At 39.4% G+C, this 18476-nt stretch overlaps 2 protein-coding genes across 3 annotated transcripts; both read left to right on the plus strand.

The window, feature by feature from the left end:
• The first annotated feature begins 1391 nt into the window (after nucleotides 1-1391).
• LOC125306926 (high choriolytic enzyme 2-like) lies at nucleotides 1392-4775 on the plus strand. 2 transcript variants are annotated; one of them, XM_048262567.1, is made up of 10 exons: nucleotides 1392-1397; nucleotides 1614-1701; nucleotides 1950-1953; nucleotides 2042-2113; nucleotides 2498-2650; nucleotides 2820-2937; nucleotides 3812-3990; nucleotides 4155-4236; nucleotides 4328-4452; nucleotides 4597-4775. In XM_048262567.1, coding segments are annotated over exons 2-10 (810 nt in total). In that variant the 5' UTR covers nucleotides 1392-1397; nucleotides 1614-1626; the 3' UTR covers nucleotides 4599-4775. The 2 variants fall into 2 exon arrangements, with proteins under 2 accessions (XP_048118524.1, XP_048118523.1); XM_048262566.1 differs by lacking the exon at nucleotides 4597-4775 and having other exon boundaries at nucleotides 4328-4460.
• A 6817-nt stretch (nucleotides 4776-11592) lies between these two features.
• ndufs3 (NADH:ubiquinone oxidoreductase core subunit S3) lies at nucleotides 11593-16666 on the plus strand. The gene is made up of 7 exons (XM_048263114.1): nucleotides 11593-11670; nucleotides 12171-12230; nucleotides 12379-12476; nucleotides 12642-12791; nucleotides 13101-13226; nucleotides 14623-14742; nucleotides 16356-16666. Exons 1-7 carry the CDS (start codon nucleotides 11616-11618, stop codon nucleotides 16518-16520), a joined length of 774 nt encoding a protein of 257 aa, XP_048119071.1. The 5' UTR covers nucleotides 11593-11615; the 3' UTR covers nucleotides 16521-16666.
• Nucleotides 16667-18476: the final 1810 nt, after the last annotated feature.

Consider the following 18476-nt stretch of genomic DNA (forward strand, 5'->3'; position numbering starts at 1 on the left):
TGAGCCACTGGGCACAGACATGAAAAGGGCCCCCCTGCCCACCTGAAAAAGGTAGTAGCTCAGTAGAAAAAATTGAAAAATAACCCCTTAAATGATTTTTGTGGAAAGAAATGGACAGATTGAGACGAATTAGAATCCTTGAACATTCCGCCATTCATTTCAATGGGGCCCAAAAACGCCGAAAAACGTGAATACCGCGAAAACGACAAGGGCCAGCGACACGAAAGTAACAAGCAAGTTAAGGCCTGAATTTTTGGAGTTCGAACTGCGTCGATAGCTCAAACGGTCTAGGAGCAGTAGTTCGTCCAAAAAGTGAGTGAACAGGAATAATAAATAAGAAAACTTAAGAAGAACAATAGTCTGCAAGCTTGCTGGATCAAACCCACTAATAATAAGTAAACTTAAGAAGAACAATAGTGGGCTTGCTGGATCAAACCCACTAACAATAAGTAAACTTAAGAAGAACAATAGTGGGCTTGCTGGATCAAACCCACTAACAATAAGTAAACTTAAGAAGAACAATAGTCCGCAAGCTTGCTGGATCAAACCCACTAACAATAAGTAAACTTAAGAAGAACAATAGTGGGCTAAGAAAACTTAAGAACAATAGTGGGGTTGCTGGATCAAATCCACTAATAAGAAAACTTAAGAAGAACAATAGTGGGCTTGCTGGATCAAATCCACTAATAAAGAAAACTTAAGAAGAACAATAGTGGGCTTGCTGGATCAAACCCACTAATAAAGTAAACTTAAGAAGAACAATAGTGGGCTTGCTGGATCAAACCCACTAATAATAAGAAAACTTAAGAAGAACAATAGTGGCTTCGCCATGCTGTGGGCTTGCTGGATCAAACCCACTAATAATAAGTAAACTTAAGAAGAACAATAGTGGGCTTGCTGGATCAAACCCACTAATAATAAGTAAACTTAAGAAGAACAATAGTGGGCTTGCTCTGCAAGCTCTGTGCCATGGCCTAGGCTACATAGACCATAGACCATTTTTTGTACCCTCTCTGCTTGTAACAGAATAAACCTGATTCCTGAGTTTTCCTGAAGTTTGCCAGTCTAAGATTAATATTAAGTAATTATTCACCACAATTACTTTCACATCACAGAACCATGTTCTTAAATCCTGAATCGGGCATGCATGTATTTTAACATATGTGACACGCATTCACTGAAAAAAAAATTCTGATGACTATCAAATCCATGAGAAACTCACAGATGACAAATACCTAATCTCCAGATGTCAAGGTTCCATGATAAAGATATCCATAGACATAGTAAAAATAATACATACTGTACATGCATTTTCAAGGACTTGCATGCAGCTTTGAGAGCTATAAAAGCAGATCCTAGCCAGCTGCAGTTCACTCATCTACTTCTGAAGCATCAGGGTAACGTGCATTCTACTTACAGTGTCTGTCATATGCATGTGTCAATAGAACATTAGTAGTTCAATTTTGAAACTGGAATATTTCAAATATTCAAGTTATTCCTGTTTGCAATTTTCTGTTGTTTTTTGTGGTCATATTATTCATCCCAAGTAATACTCTGTATAGTAAAACTATGTAATAATAATGTTTTAAACTAACATGTGGTGTTTCCCCCAGGTGTTTGATTGTCATGGCCGTGTTCAAGTTCACCGTGGGTCTGCTGGCCCTGCTGCTGGTTGCCTTTGCCTGGGCTGAGGAGGTGGAGGTGAGAAATAAGCAAACGAACTTCTTACAGTTTTACCATATAACACATTCAATCTTTCATCTCCTCATATAGCTTCGTGGAAACACATTATCATTTTACTATTGAGAAGAGATCAAAGATTTCACAAGATTTTACATTAGCAAAATGCATTTTAGAACATCAAATGAAGCAAAAGACTGATATGTAGGCTTTAATTATTCTATTTCCTTTCTCTTTTTACATGGTCCACCTGCATTCATCTCCTTTAGACTGGTAAGAATCATCATATGAATTCAGAGTTTTTGTGATATGTAAAGCTCCATGATGTGATGTATAATTTCCCCTGTTCCCATCCACCCAGATGAGATTGTGGAAGACACCAATGCTGAGCTGTCTGTGTCTGAGCTGCTGGAGAGAGCCAACAGGGACCGCAGTACGTCTGCCGTTAGACACACGTTCACGCATCAGCTGTCTTACCGCATGGCTTACATTACATTCATTCACAACAACAATGTAAACATCTTCACATATAATGAAGAAATAATTGTGTTAGGAGATTGCTTGAGGAGAGAATACACAATGGTGGGACACCATTTCAAAGTGTTTACATTGAATTTGAACAACAATATAACTTTAGCTCATTATCTTACTTTTAAACACCAACAATTAGGCCACAGAGAGCCAGACCTCAGGATTTAAAGAGTGTGTTTTTATAACCGTCAGTGAACATGTATTGAAGATCTATTTTTAATCTTCAGCTGGACAATATTGATTGTCTGTAACAACAGTGGTCACTGCTGCTGTCTCCCTCCTACAGCTCCTGACTTTGACGAGCCTGAGCTGATGGGAGACATCGCCATCGACTCTGCTGATGAAAGGAACGCTGACCCCTGCACCTCCAGCGGCTGCATGTGGCAAAAGTACAGTGATGGCAAGGTCTACGTGCCCTACGTCATTCAGAACCACTACTGTGAGTTCTTTGTCTCTTCCCTGTTGGCTAGGTATACTCGGTGTGGTAGCTTACAGCATTTTCCCTTTTGGTTTAAGATTAATTAAATACTGTTAAATAGCCTTTCCATCAGAATTAAGGCTATTCAGTCTTGCTAGTGAATATTAAATATTTTGTTGATTTTTTTCAGCTTCCCGCGAGCTGTCCATCATCCAGCGTGGTCTGGACTCCTTCTCCTCCATGTCCTGCATCCGCTTCAAGCTCCGCAGCAACGAGAGGGACTACCTCAGCATTGAGTCTCGCAATGGGTATAAACCACAAATAACTACTCCACATATTATACACCGGAATATTCCATAGAAATAGGGCTGCCACCTGTCCAGGATTTTCCTGATTGTCCAGGATTTCCATGGTCTGTCCAGGAAAATAAAAATAAAAATCCTCGACACTGAATGTCCTGGATTTTTGTACATGATGCGCAAAATGTATATTTCAGTTTAATTGAAGCGTGCCTACGTCCATAAACGTATGCACAGCCTTATTGGCTCTACAAAAATGACGTAGCATAACATGGGTGGTGGTGGTGGGGGCACGCACCGTGGAGGTTCATTAGAAATGGTAAGGTGGAGACGGAGAGTGTGTGGGACAAGAGAGACAGAGAAAGGAAAGTTTATTCCACATAAGCAAAAAAGCAGAACCTAATTATGTATTCCCCCTTTTTTCTCAATACTGCCCCCAGGTGTCCACAACTAAAAACTGTTGAAAATATAACAAAATACTAAAGGTCTGCTATTAAATAAAGCAATTAACTAAACAAATAACTAGAAATTGTCATTCTTACTCCTTTTAGCTATACAATTGTCGCTTAGAATGACGGTTTTTATCTTGGGTTAGATGTGCGAAAGGCGCCATTGCTTACAAACAAAAAGGTCGATTGGATGGTCAAAATGTCCAGGATTTTTGTCAGGCACGGGTGGCAACCCTACATAGAAATCCCATCTTAAAAGGAGTATTTTCATCATTAACAGCTAATTTTAATGTCAATTTCTTCAACCTCGTCTTGCAACCTCATCTTTGCCTTCCCACGTTACTCCTACATTTACTGTCGTGCAAGCTCTGAAGTTTGTAAGACTCTCTTTATCTGTGAGTGTGACCCTGTTGTTGTTGACTTCTGCCCTCTAGATGCTACTCTTACATTGGTCGTACTGGAAACGCTCAGACCGTGTCCCTGAGCCGCTCCGGCTGCCTGTACCACAACACCGTCCAGCACGAGCTGCTCCATGCTCTGGGTTTCAACCACGAGCAGACCCGCAGCGACCGTGACAACCACATCCGCGTTGTCTGGGAGAACATCATCGATGGTAGGATGATGAGACTTGAACCCTTTAAGCAAAGATTCTAGATATTTTAGTGTATATGATTATCATGCTCATGCTATCATGCTCAACAGACAACAACTCTTTGAAAAGAATCAATCATATGCGATAACATTTACAAGTAAAAACTGTTTGTTTCCATCACACAGACATGAAGCACAACTTCAACAAGGTCAACACCCTGAACCAGGGAACTCCCTATGACTACAACTCTGTTATGCAGTACCACAAGTCAGTAACACAAAGCATACTGATCTACTCTCACAACTAATTTACACTGATTCATGAATAGTAGACTGAAACATATGCTTGTTGCCTCCAGGACCGCCTTCTCCAAGAACAACCAACCCACCATGGTGCCCATTCCCAACAGCAACGTTGCGATTGGCCAGGCCACCCAGATGAGCCAGAACGACATCAACAGGCTCAACAGGCTGTACAAGTGCTGTGAGTAGCTTTCAGTCAGCACTGAAATTGAATCGAAGGTTTAAACCTAACCCTAGGTAATGACATGTATTACTTAACTGTGCAGTAGACTATTGATGGGGTGTTCTAAAACCCATTCTATGTCTTTTTTTCTCATCCAAACAGAGGTTTACCAACACTGATCAGGACAACAGCCAGGTGTTCTGAAGGAAGACTGAGGGAGATATCCAGATGTTTACATTTCTGGAACTTTAATCTCATCTGATTTGATAGCAATGCTTTGCTACACAGCAATTCAAAATGTACTCCCTCAATAAAACATCCGAATTGAGTGCAAAATCAAAGCCTTTGGTTTGTTGTATTTTTTTCCCTTGTGATCTTGTGATCTCGCATGAAGAACTAAATATTTATGTATGAACATGTGAAGTGTTACATTTCTCTCAGTGCGCTCTGAATATTTGGTCTTGAGTTTGTACAACAGACAATCTAATCAAGAGTGTTCATTTATATCTGCATCCTCATTACATTGCAATCTGTCTTTGGTTTAAAAAAAAAACAGGTTGCAAAACAACCCACATGGAATAATGGCTATAAAGTTCAGAAAAATGCAGATACAGCTTCATTTTCTTATTCTCGGATTTTCAACAAATGAGTTCCTTAGAAACTTTGTTGAATAAACAAGTTTACTAAACTTTTGAATTAATCTGGACACTTCCAATGACCTACAAAAACTTTAAAGAACCCTTGATAGTTGGAAAGTAATTAAAAACATTTTCAAAAATTATTCTAAAAAGCATTGTCTTAAATATACAGTTAACTATGGTACACATTTCAAGTTTTTAAACACACAAAACAAAACATAGGCTATCTCCTTTGTGGGATCTCTCTGCATGATTTTATTTGAGGCTGCACATCCCAGTGGCAATGAGAGGTAGGCAGCACAGCCACGCTGGCATTAATTAACATACACAGGTGTGGGGATATATTTAGAAGTCTCCAGGACAATGTCATCTCATTAATCACAACTCCCAAATCACACACACCTATAGGCACATGTGCTTCTCTGCTCTGGACATATTTGGACATCTCTCTCATTATACAATATTTTTCCTGATATTGTTAAAGACATCACAATATGGGATCACAGAATCTTTGGATAACAGAATGTGATTCAGTGAACACTATGTCTCATGAACAGTGTTGTAAGTATTGACATAACACTCCCATATCAACAGAATGACACAGATTTAAATCAATATACAGCAATACTCCTATATCCAGAATACAACCTTCTGTATCAGCAGAGTGATTGCAGAGATTGTAATACCCAACTGCCTTTTAAAACTAAAGGCATGGAACTGGAATAGTCTTTTTCCATCTTGGACTTCAACTGTCATCTGAAAGCCAAGAAATGTCTTCTATTCATTTGTTATTAACCCGTAACTCATCTATTATTAACAAACCTTCCTTCATTCGGCTCACATCACTCACAGGGTATCTGTTGGCACACCTTATTTCACTGTAACCCTCCTCCTGCTCTGAATAAGAGATGAAAATGTAAGGAAGAAAAATAAAAGGATCAAACGGTGACATCCACAGCTGATCTCACTGGAGAGGAGGGAGCAGTCTGCAGTCGTGCTCCCTTGATTGATACAGCCCATTTCACTGTGCTCTGTTCTGCATAATGACAATAAACTGAATTGAATTGAATTGAATTGAATTGAATTGAATTGAGCAAGGACCATGATAGCTTGTCATGTAAAATATTGAGTTTATTCATTATTTTTCTTATTGTTGATAAACACTCTGGCCTCATGATTGAGATATTGGACAGTATAGCCTACTTACTCTTCTTACAGGTAGCTTATCTTCAAGACAATTTCACCCAAATCGACTTTAGTGAGGCTTCACAGGTTTAATGTTATCAGTAGCTGTCATCTCTGTCAAGAAAGAATGGTTGGAAGCTTACTTCACCTTGTCACACTCAATTTAACCCATGGTGCTGTGGGACCCGTTTTCAATGTTTGCTAAAAGAAAAATTATCCTATTTATTATTTCTTCAAACTCAGACTCATTGGCCTTGGCTCATTTTTTGTGAAGAACATGAAAAAATAACTTATTTTCAATGACTGCACATGGTACAGTAGCCTATGTAATTTTAAAACACCAATTTTCTTTGTAAATGAATAATGTATCGTAAAGAAATAAATGTTCTTCCTTAAAATACAGGGTGTATACAGACCCCTATGTTAAATTCCCATAGAGGCAGGCAGATGTTTTTTTAAAGGCCAGTTATTTCATGGACCCAGGAGGACACTATGCATCCTGATGAAGTTCCCTTGGCCTTGGAATTAATATAGCCCCACATCATCACATACCCTTCACCATAACTAGAGATTGGCATAGTTTTATTTCAGTTAGCCTAATAGCTGGTTTGATTTGCATTGAGAGATGATCGTATGGAAAGTACCCCATGCCAATCTCTAGGTATATGGTTAAGGGTATGTGAAATATTAAATTGACCACACCCTTTCAAGCATAGGTGGAAATGGCTTTGTTGGATTCCATGTTACACTTAGCGCAGCACCTGAACCACTGCTACTCACAGAACTGAGCTTGTGAGGTGGTGAATTGCTACCAGTTTAAGGACCACAGGTGCCATAGATATGCCCGCTCTCATAATGTCAGGTGGCTTAACCAATGCCCATCCTCAACCCTAATTAGTGACGTAGCGGGAGTGCAAGAGAGTGAGCAGCAACAGCAACAGAGACCATAGGTTCCTCTACTCATAAGGCTACACTTCTATACGCACAAAAAAGTACCTAGTTGAAGAATGACCTGTAAATGTTGTCATGTAGATACAATCTCTTTTCAAATGTAGGCCAAGTTTATTGGACTGCACAAACCACAGCTACCAATGGAAAAAAGTAAGTTGCCTAAAATTATATGTTTTAGGATTTTATACCTGGTTATTGCTCGATACTTCCACATACTTTATATTCGTCTTTAGGTGAAATGATTTGGTTCCTTTATATTTTTTTGTCTTTCGTTTTTTACTCCACAGGCAGACAATCACCCCTTTGTGTGGTGCTCACAGCAGCCGTCGGAGGCTATGCTGTCACAGCCACCACAGCACAAGCAATAGAGGCAGGAGACTATCAAAGTTTATCAAAAGCACCACCTTACCAGAGGTTATTCACATGGCAGAGGACACCGGTGCATTTGGTGTGGGTCTGCTGATGACCTGCTTGGCACTGGGCATTGCGCTGTGGTCAGCTGCAGTGGGCATCAAGTTTGCCACAGGAGTAAATAGTCTCTTGAAGATGCTAGGGTTGAACACTTCGACAATGATCTCCGTGGGGCCGTTGATGGCCCTGGGAGCCTCAGGAACTGGAGCTCTGCTGGGGACAGCTGCTGCATCTCTCCTGGTGTGGGGAAAACAGTGTTGTGATACTAGTCAGCTGCATTGTAATGTGGCCTCTCACTCCAGCATTGAGAAATCCCCCTGAAGAATGTGTCCTTTTAATGAAACAGCTAATAGTGTCCTTGATTATCCAGTTCATTGTCATATTTTTGGGGATTATTTTGAGCTTTGTTCATCCAGGTGCATATATTTTAATGCTAATAATGACATGGGCCACCGTGGGTTCAGAACCAACTCGCCAATGTACATACGTTAGCCCAAAAACTGTTGAGACATGTTCCTGGTCAGATGCCAGATTCAGGGGATTTCTTTGTGTACAGTTTTTGCATGGTGACCTTGTTCACGGGTTTTACAACTGGAGCTACAGCGTTTTTTCTGTCCTACAGACAGCAAGCACAGCAAGCCACCAAAATAATATTGTTATCGTGTGCACATATTGGACCACTGTGTGCCACCATAATGGGATCTGTGATTGGCATCTACTCCATGCTGGGTTTAAAGACTAAAGATGCTGAAACAGTGGCTCTCGGTGCAGTAAGCACAACCATATTGGCACTGAAAGGTGTTCCAGCAGCCCTGGACAGCCTTGGACCGTGTGGCACCGCAGGTCTGCTCCTGGGAGTGGGCAGCATAGCAGGGCTATCTGTGGAAGCTGCTGTAATAGCTGCAAAGATGAGGTACCATGGACCAGGCGGTGCAGGTGCTTTGTTAGGGGCATTTGGGGGTGCTATTTTAGGGACAATATCTTTATCGGTATCTAGAAAAATACTATTATGGTCTGTAACGACTATTGTGGCTGCAATTCCAAATCTTGAGAGAACTGAACGAATTGGATGTGGAGACGTAAACACACTGGAAAGTGCTGTTGAGGGTGCAGTGTTTTTTGGCATAGTTGCTCTAGCAACAGGAGCTGTAGGACTGGCAGTAATAGTTATTGGGTTCACAGGAAATACAGGGTTTGTCATAAGTATTGTTGTCAGCTTAGTAGCAATCATATATTTATTCAAATTGACTAAATAATGCATGTTTAGGCTACCTCAAAGCATTATGGTGGTTATTGCATTTAGCAGATGTTTTTCTTCCAAAGTAACTTACAGAATATAAACTTACAATAGTTCAAATTAACAGTAAACATTTTTTAAGGAGGAACCACTGAGGAAAATAGTCTTAAATCTGACCTATAGCGTTTATGGCAGGTCGATACAACAGACTCAGGCTCATCAGAGACTGCAGTGGGCGATTGGGGATAGCAATTACTCATTGAATCTATGTTAAATCAACATTATTTTGTCAATGTTAAAATCATTGAGTCAACGTCGCACTTAAACATTGATCCTATAACATTTTGCACCCTCTATAAATATTGAAGCAATGTTGAAATTCCAACTACAGATCAACGGAATTTCAATGGTATTTCAATTAAAATGAATATTGAAACAACGTTGAAATTACAACCAAACTAAAGATCAATGCGATTTCAATGGTATTTCAATTGATATTAAACCTCAGTAAACCACTTTTAATCTGGAAAAATATTGGGAAATTCACATCCTGCTTTATATACAGCCAGGATAAATTTGACTAGGCCTAGTATGGCTGGTTTAGGCTACACAATCGTGCATAAATAACCAGACAACTTATCAGTTTGAAAATCAAGTGCATTTATTAACTCTTCTTCATTTAGAAATTCACGTGTGTTGTGCTTCCCTGCCATCCATTCAGTATAGCATTCATAGACCACCCGTTCGCAGTTAGCCCTCCACCATCCAGTAGCAGAGTGAAGTGGCACCTAACAGAAACAGAAGAAAAAGAGATAGACAGTGTTAGATAAATAGCCTATGTTCAACTGAAGGCTACTTATAATTGAAACTTTAGAATAATCATAGAATATATATTCTATATGTTTGTTGAGTTTGCTGTCAAAATGCCAGGCTGAAGATGGTGTTAGAATAATTCAGTTTCGCAAGCTGGGTGAGCTCATTGAACATGCCGTGTTTGCTAGCAGCACCAGCCATTCGGGCAGCTCTGTTCGTCCGAACACTTTTGCTGCCCAATGAACGGTTAATGATAGCAGTCTAGTCAGATATGACTTAAAGTTGACTTATATCAGTATTGCTAAAGTTAGCCTATTAAAAACTCACAAAAAATATGATCACCAGGAGTTACATAAATGTTAGCTAAATCTCCACGTAAAACCAGCAGCACATCTTCAGCCTATAATTTTGACAGCCTAGAAGCTAACGCTACCGTAGGCCTAGCACTACTTCATATTTTATTATCATGAGTATAATAAACTGTAACTTACTGACAACAAAGGTAGGACCTAATTATAAATCAGACTGCCGAGTAACGTTAACCTAACATTATGATGAACTGCCATAACGTAAGTTAGCCTAAACATTAATTTGACAACAGCAAGTAAATTTAGGTAGCCTAGCATTTGAATCCGTTTGTAAATCTGACAGTACGATGTACATAGACTGTAAACATGACCGAATTTAATGTAGTACACTTTTACAATAAAACATTATCGTTTGATAAATAAATGCTTGCTTACCATTAAGGAGGAGTGAACTTGACAGAGAGCTGAACACCCCCATTGGTCTGACTGAACTGTTGCTGAAAATGAACTGGACAGTTCAAACGTCGTCGCGCGGTCAACTCTAAATCCACTACTTTTCAATCACCACGTTAAGATTTCCCAGTCAACCACAAATCCATGATTTTTCAATATCTTTTAGTGAACTATGTATCGATGCTCTATCGATTATGGCAACATAAACTATAAACCAATGTTGTTTCGATATCTCTCTTATCGATATTCATGCACTGTCGGGTTTTTGTCAGGAGTGTAATGCTGATTCAATGTCTATTTACCATTGAGATTTCAATCTCAACCAAAATGATGTTTTGGATGGAAAATCAACATCATATCAATGTCACCTTGCTATCTGGGAGAGCTGGATCATGGCATTGAGATAGCAGGGAGCAGTATGTGTCCAGAGTGAGGGATTTGAATTGAATTCTGACTGCTATAGGAAGCCCAATGCAGAGTGGCCAGGAGTTACATGTGTCCTCTTTGGCTGATTAAAGACTAGGGCTAGGGAATAGGCCTACTGCAGCATTCTGAATGAACTGGAATGGTCTCACTGCAGAAGCAGGCAGGCTAGGTAGGCCTATGTATTGCAATAGTCCAGTATGAAAATAACCATAGCCTGTACAAAAGGTTGTATGCCATCTTGTGTCAGATAAGGTCTGATCTGCAACCTTCTGTAAAGGATAAACCATCATGATTTTGCTATTGAAGCTAGTTCTAGGCTACATGCTCATCAATTATTAATTCGTAATTAATTAGGCCTACTGATGTCCTGTGTTTCATGTCAGAAAAGTTCGCTGAAAGATGGCTGGCCAATGACAGCAAAGTAATTGCCGTATGTCTTGTATGCATTACAATGGTATGTTTGATGAAATGCCTGAAAATTACGAGGCCGTGTGCCGGGCCGATCTGAAAGCTTATGCTGCCACCTAGTGTATTAAAAGTTTACGTGAAATCCGATCAGTCTCTTTTTCAATAATTGTTTAATTGGTCAAAAACAGAATATACGTTTCGATTTTTGTACAGTAAATCGAATTTGTTGATTAAATGAATCAGAAAGTAATAGGAAAACTTACAAAACACGTAATTTATTTAAAAAAACAGTTTTTGGAAAAATCATTATATTCAGTGACGTCACTCTCACCAGCCGATTCATTACCCAACATGGCGGCCTCCCTTGTCAGATTTGTCCGTGGAGGGATCCACAAGACTTTAAATCGTGAGTAACCTTCAAGCTTGCCTTGTTCATGAAGAACACAAACATATTAAGGATCTTTAAAGTGGCAGGACAACCCCATTTTTACCGAACGACTTATTTTATCGTTGAAAGCCGCACAAAACAGTTGACCTTCTCAGCATATCAAACTAGCACGCTAGCAGTCGCTAGCCAATGCCATCGTTTGCTGTGCAATTAAACCGTTTCCACTGACCTAGTGTGTTCACAGTGTTTACTATTTCTAACGTTGTCAACAGAACATCACAATATATGAGTTTCTTCACCTATTGTAACGTAAATAATTGACTGGCTAGCCAACCAATTGTGTGTATAGTTGAATGTAATCAATGCGAGCTAGCAGTTATTATTGGCTATCATGTGCTGAATTTAACGTTACGCGTGTTTGTATGTAGTCTAGTTGCGGTTGTTGGTGGCATGGTAAATAACAGAATGAATGCAGAAATCCCTCAGAAATACTTATTTTAACGTAACCTTTGTTGTAGTGAGTCGGAACGCCGCTCTTATCCAAACGCGGTCGGAAACTACAACTACTGAAACCAAGCGTAAGTAACAAACGTTGCCTTCATCCAATGTTTAGTCCTAAAACTCTTAAGTTTGCCCCAGCCTAGTGTGCTTTGTTAGTTGTTAAGAATTCATGTTGTGTTTTTCAACGTCCATCAGAATAATTAACGTTAACTTACTCTCAAACAGCAACTGTCAGACCTAAGGATGCCGTCGCCCACAACCAGTTGTCTGCTTTTGGAGAGTACGTGGCGGAGATACTACCAAAATACGTTCAGCAAGTCCAAGTGAGTTCTATACTCTAAGTATGACCTTTGCCATTTTCCTTTTCTTTCACCGAAAAATAAATTGATATATCCATGCAGAGCAAGTTCGTTGTGGGTCTCCTCTTGAAGTCTGGTGAAGATATTGTGCAGTATTTATCATACTTATGAGCACACTTGTGATTTCAGGTGAGTTGCTATGATGAGTTGGAGATCATGATTCATCCTGATGGAATAATTCCTGTTCTGACATTTCTGCGTGACCACACCAATGCACAATTTCGGAACATGAGTGACCTCACGGCTGTGGACATCCCCACACGACCTAACCGCTTTGAGGTGCTGAGTCTTACCATTTCTGTTGTTTTTTGTTTGCCTTTGCTTAAAGACACCTACTGTGATTGGCATTACTGTTGTTTCATGCCATTAACTTTTCCCAGTGTTAGACTGGATCAGTTTTATATTGATTATCATTATTATATGTTGACTGAGCCTCTGTTACATTGATATTCCTTTGCTCTGAGATTATACTTGCCTTGTTGGCTGTGTAACACCTGAAGCTTTAAAAGATATAAGTAACTTTCTTAAGTGTAATTACCGATTATACTCACTAGTTAAATTCATGCCTTCTTCTTTGTCCTTCAATAGATTGTCTACAACATGTTGTCTCTTCGCTTCAACTCGCGCATCCGTGTGAAGACGTATACAGATGAGCTCACCCCTGTCGATTCCAGTGTGTCTGTTCACAAGGCAGCAAACTGGTACGAGAGGGAGGTCAGTACACATGTTCCGATTTAGACTCCGATGTACACTGAAATACCTGTTTATTTTAAGAAAATATCAGTTGCTTTATACAGACCGCATGCAACAATTTGTCAGTTTTTTAAAGCATGTTTTTAAGAAGCAGCTAATAGCATCTTCTGTAATTTTCTAATTAAATTTCATGGTGTATATAGAATATGTGAAAAACAGACAAATACACCTGTTGTTTATATGTTGCATAAACAAATAAAACAAATGTCTCAGCTAAGTCCTTAACCCGTTAGCCCGCGAATGACCTGGTACTGGGCCTGGTTACCCTCCTCCCCCTCGTACTATACATCAATTCTATACACCATATTTACGAAGCACCATAGTCATACTATACATCGTTTGAAAGTTAAGACTCTCAGGAATCAAAATGTAAAACTTTCTATGAAAAAATGTGTTTTGTACATTACTTTATTTAAGTAGAAATATTTAGGGTCTGGCTATGAGTAATGAAAATGGCCTAACTTCTTGCAAATTCAAATTGTTCTCTCGTGAGAACTTTGGATTTCCAGGGTAAGGATAACGTTCACAGAGCACTGGAAGGCTATTGTCCCTGTTTTAATGCACCAATCATTAAAGGAGAATTCCGGTGTGATATTGACCTAAAGTGTGTTGAAACATGATACCGAGTGTGAACGTATGTCTCATAGCTCACCTTGGCTTGTCCCCTGCACTCAGAAATCTGGTGCTAGTTAGCCAGATAGATAAATAGATAGATACTTTATTGATCCCCAGGGGAAATTCAAGTGCCAATGCTACCAACAGTTTTTCGTTGCGGTGCCTCGGGCATCGGCCTAGCCATGCAAATAAATCACTGTTTTACACCATTTACGAGGCTCAAAGTAGCTCCATACTTCATTGGTAGACTTCCGAGGGCCTTGACATTTAAAACGAGACATGGAGAACTTTGAAAAAGCACTGGTAGTTTATTTACAAGACGATTTATACAGACAGTACCTTAAGGAATTTTACCGTACAACGCCATCTTGAATTTAGTCACGATAAGTCGAGCGATGAGTACGAACGAACATGTTTGCACGAACGAACAGGTAACAGGAAAGCAAGCCTCTTGGGGCAAGAAGACTGAAGCAATGACGTTGCGCCGTGGATTATAAGGGAGGAAGAAGTACCTCCTCTGTGTCTCACACGTCAGTCGTCCAGCCAATGGTGGCTGGCATAATGAAATATGGCTTTTGGGGAACCCATGACGGTGTGTCCCATAGTGAGCTGCAAATTAACCATTTAAGATATTTAGCTAACCTTTTGTAACTATCAAAGGCTATTTGTTTTTGTTTGCGACACAGGTCAAAGAATTAACAGTGGGTGTTGTTTGTAACTGACAAAAGTTCTTGTTTTTCAGGTGTGGGATATGTATGGTGTTTTCTTCGCCAATCACCCAGACCTAAGACGAATCCTGACAGATTACGGATTTGAGGGACATCCCTTCAGGAAGGACTTCCCTCTCTCTGGATATGTCGAGGTGAGGATGGGTGACACTATTAACTCATTGAATGCCAAGCTGTTTTCAGAAGCTTTGTCCTAGAGTGCCAGCAATCTAGACCATTGTTGATGATTTTTGTACAGCCACAGCATATTCTGTGTTATAGCTATGAACACATACAATGGCTCGTTTGAAAGGTGAGACTTTAAGCTCTCAGTGGGTGCAAACTGTGTATTTCTACACGCTTCTGTTCCTGAGAAATCGCAAGCTAAACAGTGGCTAGTTTTCATCAAAATCGCTGTTTTTTTTTTTTTCTAGAAATGGAGATATAACGTCTTTCATGAAATATGAAGTGTTGCCTGTAAAGGAAGGGGAAGTAACCTAGCGAGACCTGGCGAGACTGCCACCTAGTGATAGACCCACGAAAATGGCCTGGTTTTGAGCTGACATGCATGCGTTACTGATTCGACCCAAAGCGGCAACCAAGTTATGATAAAATGTCCAGATTGTGCGTTTTCATGAGTATTCGATCATCATATATTTAATTTCCATATATATTCCATATTTAAGTTCCCAAAATCACATATAAGGTGTGTTAGAGTGTCTAGTTTCGTAATTTAAAAAAAAAAAGCTAAAAACGTAATATTAAGTTTTTGGCACTCAACGCATGGGAAGGAAAAACGTAATATTACATTTTTGGCACTCAATGAGTTAAACACTCGTGCTCAACTTTCTCCCACATTACCCCAGTAAGAACAGAGGTGCGTTCAAAGGCGAACGTTCGCTAACGTTTGCAAACAATTTTCTGTTTGCCTTAGAGTTTTTTGTGAATGTTGTGAACATTCGCAAACAGGTTGAAGAGGTAGTTCTCTACGAACATGTTGGGAGTTGGACAGAGAGTTACCATTGAGATGAAATATTTACACAAAATTGTTCAAATGTATATGTTTATACAAACATGGTCGCCGCGAACGTTCACTTTCGCAATTCAAGGAATTTTAATGCGCCTTAGGATTTCTCCACTTAAAAACTTGTATGTGATTGAGAGCTTGCTATTTAGGTTCTAATATAACCATAATAAAGAGAAGGGCAAGCACAGTTTCCTGTTGTTGCATCAGTCACTTTGTAAACACTCAGTCGTCTATCCGAGGGACACCACCTTACATGGTTTTCCTCCAGAGGAGCTGGGTTGATTAAGTGTGGAGCCATAGGCCCCCATTTGGGACCTGAGTTTGGGATTACAGCTGTATAACATTGCTAAGAAGGGCCAGTCTCTTTTTAGACATCATCAGAGGAATAGTGTGAAGCCTTTTTGCATTTTTTTTTTTTGTCATTGTCTACTAGGTCAGGCTGGGTGGACATAGCCCTAGTGTGAAATTGGTATTTTGTTCTCAAAATGTCTGTTAGTTGTTTGTTTATTGTTAGTTATTTATATATATATATATATATGTATGTATGTATGTAACTATTGTATTTTAGCTCTGCTGACCAGCAGATGGCGTTAGTATCGCATTGCCTGGTTGTCTGATCCAATTGAAAAGCAACAACTGGCGCTGTTGAGATGACCCAAAATAAATATATGTGGATATTACGTAACTGTATTTTTAAATGCACTTCCTTCACCTCATTCCCTCCATCTGTTGTGTTTGTAGGTGCGCTATGATGACGAGGTGAAGCGTGTGGTAGCCGAGCCAGTGGAGCTTGCCCAGGAGTTCCGCAAGTTTGACCTTAACAGCCCGTGGGAGACTTTCCCAGCGTACCGGGAGCCCAAGGATGCCCCGAAATTGGAGGCTGGAGATAAGCCTCCTGCAAAATGATCTATCCGTTGTGTGTTGTATCCCACTGCTACTCTCGATGCAGGTATTTATGTAAATAAACAAACAGGTTGTGTGCATCTTTGGTCTCTAAAATCTCATGGTGGACTGAAGCTCAACAAGCAGAATAAAGATTATATAGATACAAATATGTCTGACTCATCTTTTTACTCAGTTGGCTAGGTCATAACATGTACTGATTATGAGGTATATCCTCCCGTCACTTGCACCAACCTTTTCATTTTATCATGTTCACAAATCAGTCATAAATTATCATTTTCATGTGCCAAAATTAAGAATCCAAAGTGAGTAATAGTAAAAACAAATATAACGGGGGGGGGGGGAGGGAGGGATCACTTGAATTATTCAAAACACTCTTCATTAGGAGAAGTGTTGGCTTCTACACAGGTTGCTGATCCTCATCAATGATTACAGTGATACATTTTTTTCACCCCCCTTGGATATCTCTCTTTTTTTGCTTTCACAAATGGAATCTTTGTTTACAGTAATTGACAAAAATCTAATCTTTAATGTCAAAGCGAAAGCAAATTTCTACAAAATAATGTTAATTAATTAAAAATATATAATGCAAAATAAGCAATTGCGTAAATAAGGTGCATCTACTCAATGCTGACTTGAAGGGGGTGAATATATATGCACGATTTAAATTATTATATCACTTATTTTAATTTTAGTATATTTTTAATTAATTAACATCACTTTGCAGAAATCTGCTTTCACTTTGACATTAAAGAGGGGATTTTTGTAAATTATTGTAAAAAAGACCAAATTATAAAAGCAGTAAAAGTGGAAATATCTTTGAATTCCACTTTATATCTTTGAATATCTGTGAATACTTTTTATAGACACTGTATATGCTGTGATTGACCTTTACAGAGAATTGCAATACTCTCCTTTGGTTTTCTTGTGTTTATTGATCTTGAGTTGAGCTTGGCAAAAATCCATGTAAGCATTCATTTTTAGAACACTGAAGAAATATTGTTTTATTACATAGCAGAAATGCAATGGCAAATGACACAACCATAAAAGTAGAATAACAAACAAAATACAAATATTCCTGTTCATGACCAGAAACTCCTGGTCAACTTTGTTATGGTACCTTATGAAAGTCACTGAGTTAAGATGCCATTAGTGGAACATGCTTGGGTTTTTAATCCACCCAACTTCAGGTCACAAAATACAACTCACATAAATAAAGATACATCTTCAATTGTAAGGGATGCAGATGAACACATACAGGCCATTATGCACTGCAGGAAGCAATATGTGATGCACACTATTTCATAAAAGCATGCATGACAATAAAACACTGGGACCACTGATGTGTTTTCAATGATGCTGGGCAATACAGAGGACCCGTTTATGCTACTTGATTTTTTAAAAAAGATTGAAACTTTTTGTGTGTGCTAGATATTTTTCCTCTTTGTTAGGGAATGTGTCAATGGAATTTTACAATCTTCAAGACAATCAAAAGTTCATTGAAAAAATAAAGGACACATTTAACAGCCCTGTTTAAAGATTTCTTATAGGTGATTTTAGTTAAACCACAAGCATCTATTGGTTAGAGACTCTTTGTGCTTCTTAGTTTGGAACTGAAATCTCAAGTTAGCCCAAGCTATATCTGTTGTGCTCTAGGTTCTACTCTTACACCACTGAACAAGTTAAGGAACTAATTCAAACAACCTGATTTGAACAAAAATGACTGTATGTAATATAACCTGTGACTTGAACAGAATGATTATGTGTTGGTAATTTTCTCAGTAGTACAGTGATGGAGGGGTAGCCGTGGACCACTGGTAAGCACTCTGTACCTGTAACCGGAGGGTTGCCGGTTCGAGCCCCGACCATGTAGGCACGGCTGAAGTGCCCTTGAGAAAGGCACCTAACCCCTCACTGCTCCACGAGCGCCGCTGTTGTAGCAGGCAGCTCACTGCGCCG

This window comes from Alosa alosa, chromosome 14 (genome assembly GCF_017589495.1).
Source record: "Alosa alosa isolate M-15738 ecotype Scorff River chromosome 14, AALO_Geno_1.1, whole genome shotgun sequence".
NCBI lineage: Eukaryota > Metazoa > Chordata > Actinopteri > Clupeiformes > Clupeidae > Alosa > Alosa alosa.

Excerpts from the sequence above, each read along its gene's own strand:
- ndufs3 (XM_048263114.1), top strand. The coding sequence starts at position 11,616 with ATGGCGGCCTCCCTTGTCAGATTTGTCCGTGGAGGGATCCACAAGACT. Across the intron at positions 13,227-14,622 it reads CAAACTGGTACGAGAGGGAG|GTGTGGGATATGTATGGTGT; the intron begins GTCAGTACACAT and ends CTTGTTTTTCAG. Across the intron at positions 14,743-16,355 it reads CTCTCTCTGGATATGTCGAG|GTGCGCTATGATGACGAGGT; the intron begins GTGAGGATGGGT and ends TTGTGTTTGTAG.
- LOC125306926 (XM_048262566.1), top strand. The coding sequence starts at position 1,627 with ATGGCCGTGTTCAAGTTCACCGTGGGTCTGCTGGCCCTGCTGCTGGTT. Across the intron at positions 2,651-2,819 it reads CGTCATTCAGAACCACTACT|CTTCCCGCGAGCTGTCCATC; the intron begins GTGAGTTCTTTG and ends GATTTTTTTCAG. Across the intron at positions 3,991-4,154 it reads CTGGGAGAACATCATCGATG|ACATGAAGCACAACTTCAAC; the intron begins GTAGGATGATGA and ends TCCATCACACAG.